The sequence below is a fragment of the Cyprinodon variegatus genome, unplaced genomic scaffold (assembly GCF_000732505.1).
Source record: "Cyprinodon variegatus isolate N-32 unplaced genomic scaffold, C_variegatus-1.0 Scaffold389, whole genome shotgun sequence".
In the NCBI taxonomy this organism is placed as follows: Eukaryota; Metazoa; Chordata; class Actinopteri; order Cyprinodontiformes; family Cyprinodontidae; genus Cyprinodon; species Cyprinodon variegatus.
The window spans coordinates 526,866-533,111 of NW_015150842.1; the positions used below are offsets into that span (position 1 = coordinate 526,866).

The 6,246-nt window shown below is 39.0% G+C and overlaps 1 protein-coding gene across 1 annotated transcript in view; it reads left to right on the plus strand.

Annotated features, from left to right (window-relative positions):
• LOC107092660 (fibronectin-like) overlaps window positions 1-6,246 on the plus strand; it is a 35,609-nt gene that overhangs the window by 18,200 nt on the left and 11,163 nt on the right. The window contains exons 20-32 of the mRNA XM_015387257.1: window positions 8-271; window positions 415-509; window positions 943-1,111; window positions 1,199-1,285; window positions 1,392-1,583; window positions 2,434-2,706; window positions 3,637-3,751; window positions 3,859-3,935; window positions 4,020-4,109; window positions 4,216-4,482; window positions 4,575-4,691; window positions 5,195-5,353; window positions 5,453-5,608. Coding sequence (XP_015242743.1) covers window positions 8-271; window positions 415-509; window positions 943-1,111; window positions 1,199-1,285; window positions 1,392-1,583; window positions 2,434-2,706; window positions 3,637-3,751; window positions 3,859-3,935; window positions 4,020-4,109; window positions 4,216-4,482; window positions 4,575-4,691; window positions 5,195-5,353; window positions 5,453-5,608 — 2,061 coding nt within the window. The remainder of the gene's footprint in view (window positions 1-7; window positions 272-414; window positions 510-942; window positions 1,112-1,198; window positions 1,286-1,391; window positions 1,584-2,433; window positions 2,707-3,636; window positions 3,752-3,858; window positions 3,936-4,019; window positions 4,110-4,215; window positions 4,483-4,574; window positions 4,692-5,194; window positions 5,354-5,452; window positions 5,609-6,246) is intronic.

Sequence of the window (6,246 nt, forward strand, 5' to 3'; positions counted from 1 at the left end):
TTTTAAGATCCGGATGCTCCCACAGACATTCATTTCAATAACATTACTGAGGACAGTGCAGTGGTTCTGTGGTTTGTACCTCGTGCCAAAATTACAGGCTACCGTCTCCTCCTGACTGTCGAGGGTTCAAACCCAAAACAGATTCACCTGCCGGCACATCTGACACAACACACCCTCCATAACCTGCAGCCTGACACAGAGTACAATGTCACCCTTTACTCAGAGCAAGGCAATACACTGAGTGTTGGAGAGACTGCCATTTTCACCACAAGTAAGTAAATGAGTAGCACTCACATGAGAGGCTTGTACTTTTGCATTCGTTTAATTGAAAATAGGATGTTGGTAATGTATACCTTCTGTTTTTCACACTGCCTGAAAGATAGCATAACAAATTTACCTTGTGATTGTTTCCAGACTCACGGATGGGTAACGCCCCTCAGTTTAACACAGATGTCACAGATACTTCCATAGTAATCTCCTGGTCTCCAGTTCCCCGTATTGGATACAAGGTACCCTGCACATAGAAAATGGTCAATTTGCACATCGATAAAGTAAAAGTAACTAGAGTATCCAAACATCCATAAGTAGATAGCCAAAAGTCCATTATCTTGTAACCTTAGGTAAAACCATCTCTTTTGTCTACAATGAAAGAAGAATCTGGGAATGAATCTTTAATTACATCATGCTAATATATATCCTACAGCTATTTTTTAGAAATGTTGTGTTTATATACAAAAAGCCACTGGTTTGGGGATTTATATATATATATATATCAATATGTTTTTAATCATAAACAGAAACTACATTTTTTAAGTAAAAGCATCATTTATTGGGCTTTAGTATGCTTGGGAAAATGCTGAACTCTGACCTTTCTATCCTGCATCCCTAACCTATGGCTTGTTGACCTCCGTGTTTCTGAACCTGACTGCATTTGTCTTTTAGCTGTCAGTTCGGCCAAGTTTGGGAGGAGAAGCTCCAAGAGATGTCATCTCTGAATCGGGAAGTATTTATATTTCTGGTCTGACTCCTGGAGTGGAATACACATACAGCGTCCAGTCGGTTTTTGATGGTCAAGAACAAGGAACCCCAGTCACACGGCGTGTCGTCACTCGTATGCATCCATTTAAACCCAAAACAGTATTTTTTCCCTGCCCTTCCTCGCCCTTTTAATTTTACATAAACCTATTTTTACCCACAGCTCTGTCACCTCCTACTGATCTGAACTTGGAATCCAACCCAGGAAACAGTGACATTACCGTCCAGTGGAACAAACCCAACACCCCAGGTATATACAGAAACACATACCTATGAAATTAAGTCAGATCAGAAGCAGGATTTTAAAACTGTAGCTAGCTGATTTAACCATGAGATGTAATTTCTCTTCCTTTTAGACATAACAGGCTTCAGAGTGACATGCACTCCCACCAGCGGGCAGCAAGGAAACAGCATAGAGGAATTTGTGGAGGCTGGGCAGAATTCCTGCACTCTGGAAAACCTGAGTCCCGGGGTGGAGTATAATGTCAGTGTCGTCACTTTGAAAGATGATATGGAAAGCTCTCCTGTATCAACTGTCATTACCCCAGGTTGGTTCCTGAAGCTTCCTTAGTCATTTGATGGATTTTTGAAATAATTAAAGTTGCTTTTTGTTAGTTTTTTTGTGTAAAAATCCTACTTTTTTTTTTACAGTTTAACATTCAACACACACTAAAATTCAAGTTTCTGTTTCATCATACAAGCTGCTTACTAAATATTTCAATGAAGTCATTTCATTGAGGAGTCTAAATTAATGCAATGATGCATTCCACTTGCACTCTGAAGTTTGGCCTTCTATGAAGTGGAACGCCTCCTAAATTGAAAATATAGCTTAAAGACATAAAGGCCTTAAATTTGGCTTAAAATTCCCATCCACATCCTCGATAAAACATAGCTGCCATGCACTAATGAAAACATGGTTGTATATCATTAAATTGACTGTACTATTATCGTCTCTTAGCGAAGAGGTAGCTGCAGTTCTCTTATTGATCAGAGATCTGTTTGCTAATTGCAGTTACACCAAAGGAAAATAGTTGACCACTTCAATAGCTTTTATACTTGCAAATGAAACACATTAAAAAATATATATAAATATATATAGTTTTCATTATGAAATCTGATTTCCAACTTCTGAGGCAAATGCATTGCATCATTATCATATAAGCAGAGAAGCCAACTTGCATTAACTTTTCCATCAGTTTGATTTGTCAAATGGATCAAAATGCTGGAGCACAGAGACTTTCTGTTACTCACATTAACCTCAGCTCTTGTGCTCTTTTTCTCTTTTTTCTCACCCCCCCCTCTGGCTTTGTTTACCTTTGCCTGTTGTCGTTTTTTTTGTTGTGTTTGTGTGTTTTTTCTCTCTTTTCCCTCTCCAAAATCGCCTTACCACCCATCCAGAGGTTCCACAACTGACCGACTTAACCTTTGAGGGGGTGACTGACACAAGCATCAGCCTTCGCTGGTCGCCACTCAGCACCACGACCGTCACGGGTTACAAGATCACGGTGGTTGCATCAGGCGACAGCATCCCCATTTTCGAGGATATGGTCATGCCGAGCTCAGGCCAGTACACAGTGCATGGACTTGAACCTGGCATCGACTATGACATAAGCGTGACAACAGTAACGGAGCACGGCGAGAGCGAACCCACCACCATCACTCAACAAACCTGTAAGAGTTCCTACTTTTGTGGCTTTTGTAATTAGAGTTGACTGATAGTTAATGGGCATTGCTTTACAGTAGTTCATACCCTAATTTCTTAACCCTGGGACTTGGTTTAAGGTTAGTGCACATTGTTGTAAATACAAAAAAAATGTCTGGTCGTTCCATTTTGATTCATTAAGGTACAATATTTATTGTTCAGTTTTTACCATAGTGATTTCAGTTTTTATTTCCACTGTCATTTACTAATGAATTATCAGAAAAACCTACAAAGATAGGGTGAAAATTATAGATTTTTTTTTAAATGCAATTTTTGTGACATAATCTCTTTATATCTTTAGTCTAAGTTTTAATGTGACATGTTTCATATCAGATGCCTGGGTATTCACCTAAGAGATATATAAATACATATCAACTATCTTAAAAATCTAATTGAATTATGTGAAAACAATAAGAAAAATAATAATATTTTTGAAAAATGATAGGATAGGTTATCGGATGGCATTGTAAAACTTGAGCAATGAACAGCTGCTAAAGGCATCTTCTATCTTTCTGGGCTCATTGGGTCTTAAAACCAAAAAGCTTTTTAAGTTGCTGTTGAAATTGCTTCACATGCTGAGTTGTCAGTTTAATCAGCCTGTGTCTCTGTGTACGCGTGGACCATCTGGCGTCAATTAAAGCGCTTTTATTAGCGACTGGTCTTTAAATTTAAAGACGCAGTAAAATGTCAGACTTTCACATAAACTCTGTTGTTCCTTTGTAACAATAATATTATAGTTTCACTCTTGTTCTTGCATTTTGTTTTCGTTTTTCCCTTATCAGTTGTTGCTTGTTGTCACTTTTTAAAAAAATGCGATTTAATGACCGCCATTTGAGAGAATCTGTTCACTTCTTTTTGTTGCACTCTGAAATAAGCCAGATTTGTTTTCCTCCCAACAGCCGTACCAGCCCCCCTTGGTTTGAACTTTGGCGAAGTTGGACCAGACAGTGTCGAGGTCACATGGGAGTCTCCTCAAGTCCCAAACCCCTCTGACATTAACACCTTTGTTATTAGGTATGTTGATAAACAAGATCTACCGTCTTGGGTAGATAATATTTCACCACACCTCATGCAATTTTTTCTCTTTTTGTACCCTTACATCTGTGCTGCTTATAATTTAGATACCATCCCATCGACAATGAAGACCAAACTTTAGAAACCACGGTTGGAGGCGATACGAATAGTTTGGTTCTGAGGAGTAAGTTGCTTTGAGCAGTCTGAGAAAATGAAAATACAGATTGTTGCATATTCTAATGTGGATCTTTTTTTTTTCTGTTCTTAGATTTGGTGCCTAACACAGAGTATTTGGTGAGCGTGATGTGTGTTTATGAGCAGAGGCAGAGCTCTCCCGTTGTTGGTATCATAAAAACAGGTGATTTGAAATGATACAAAATGTACTTTCATATCATGTCTTAGTCAAGTATAGTCAATATTTTTATTTTAAATCATAATCTCTACCTTTTCTCTTCTCTGTTCAGCTCTGGATTCCCCAGTTGGCCTACGTTTCTCTGAAATCACTACCAACACCTTCACTGTACACTGGCAAGCCCCCCGAAGCAGAATCACTGGTTACCGCATTCGCTACCAGATGGTCAGCGGTGGGAGGGCCAAGGATGAGAGGCTGCCCCCTTCAAGAAACCACTACATCATGACTGGCCTTGCTCCGGACACTGACTACTTAGTCAGCATCTTTGCTGTGAGCGGGGGACAAGAGAGCGTCCCGCTCAGTGGGACACAGAAAACCAGTATGGACACAGGATTTGATACTTTTAAGTATTTTATTGTGTCGTCAAATTACCACAAAAATTTAATGAATTTTATTTTACTGTTCATCCAGTTTCTGATGCTCCAACTGACCTGGAAGTGCTTGACTCTACCCCCACGAGTATCACCGTTCGCTGGGCCGCACCACCGGTCACAGTGCGCTACTACAGGATTACTCATGGAGAGTCAGGTATTAGATCACATCACTGCACATTTAAATCAGTTAGGACCACAGAAGGTTTCTGAGATCTCAGACTTAAGTTATAAAACTGAACAGTCTTTTCTTGTATGATTACTGCTGAAAACACGTTAGTATTCAGGCCACACTCCACAGCTTTTTCAGGTAATACAGACATTCAACCATGAAAATTATCTGAATCATTTTTTCATTTACGTATGTAATGTCCTTGTGTTAGACGGGGGTAAAGTTAGTAATTTGAATTCATAGCCTGCAATGATTAAGTTTTATAGGCAGATTGCATGAAATCCATCTGATGAAAGAACATTTTTTGAGTCAAACTTGGAACCATGCAAAAATATGTGATTAGTATTTCCCTTTTATCATGCTTCCATTTTTGTGTAATCGTTTTTATTTTAGTAGATTTTTTTACTCATAAAAAAAAGATTGATTGGTCCCTTGAAATAAAAACACTCCCTTTTTTAATTGTCTGACCCTTTCTCTACTTTTCTTAGGTGGTCACACTAAGGAGTTTACTGTACCTGGGACCAAGTCCACTGCTACAATCAGTGACCTAAAGCCTGGCACTGATTACACCATCACAGTTTATGCTGTGACAGGCAGAGGAGATAGTCCTGCTTCCAGCATTCCCATCTATGTTACACATAGAACTGGTACATAGACATACCCTATGTCCCTAAAATAGGGAGTAATAAAGTCTTTAGTAGGAAAGGATCAGCGTTTTCTTATTCAGCTTTTATTTCTTTTCCTAGGAGTGGACTCTCCCTCTGAAATGCAGGTGACAGATGTGAATGACAGCAGCATTACAGTGAGATGGAGTCCAGCCCAGGGTCCAATAAAAGGATACAAGGTCACCGGGACCCCAAGATATGGAGAGGGAGTGTCTTTCACTGAGGTGGTGGCCCCAGGTATAGTGTTCAAACTAATGTTTTTACAGCACTTACTGAAGTATTTACAAACAATTTCCTCATGTTGAAAACATACATTTGAATGCATTGTATCTATCATAGGCTATAGGTCATCCAATCTGATTAGTTTCTCTGCTCTCTAAAATATCAATATTAACACTTTCATGTTTTGCTGCTGAAGTTATGTACAAGATGATTTGCAGGATTTGTTTTCTTCCACAAATAGCATTCTGCAAAAGGCCAAATGGTTTTGTTTCACATTTCTTGCTTGAATGTTTCAGTTAGGTAACATAATGGGTTAAGGTTTTTGAACTGGATTTTATCTCAGAGTCTCAATTTAAAATGGTGCAGAAAGAACTGCTTCTTAGTCCTTTTAGATTTTTCTTATTACCTTCCATCTTAACTAATCCCTACTTCATGTTTTTTCTGTTAATTGCAATCCCAACAGAATCTCTGACTTAGGGCCGGATTTATCAAGATCCAATTTTGCATGCAGTAATTTGCGCTCGCAAACTGGAATTTTGTGCGAGGGGCTGAACCATGGTTTGCGGGTGATTTAACAAGAGTGATTGCGTAACTGGTGGCAGGTGCAAAACTGTTGGAGACGCCCTATTTAAAATGATGGTTTTGCACGTTTT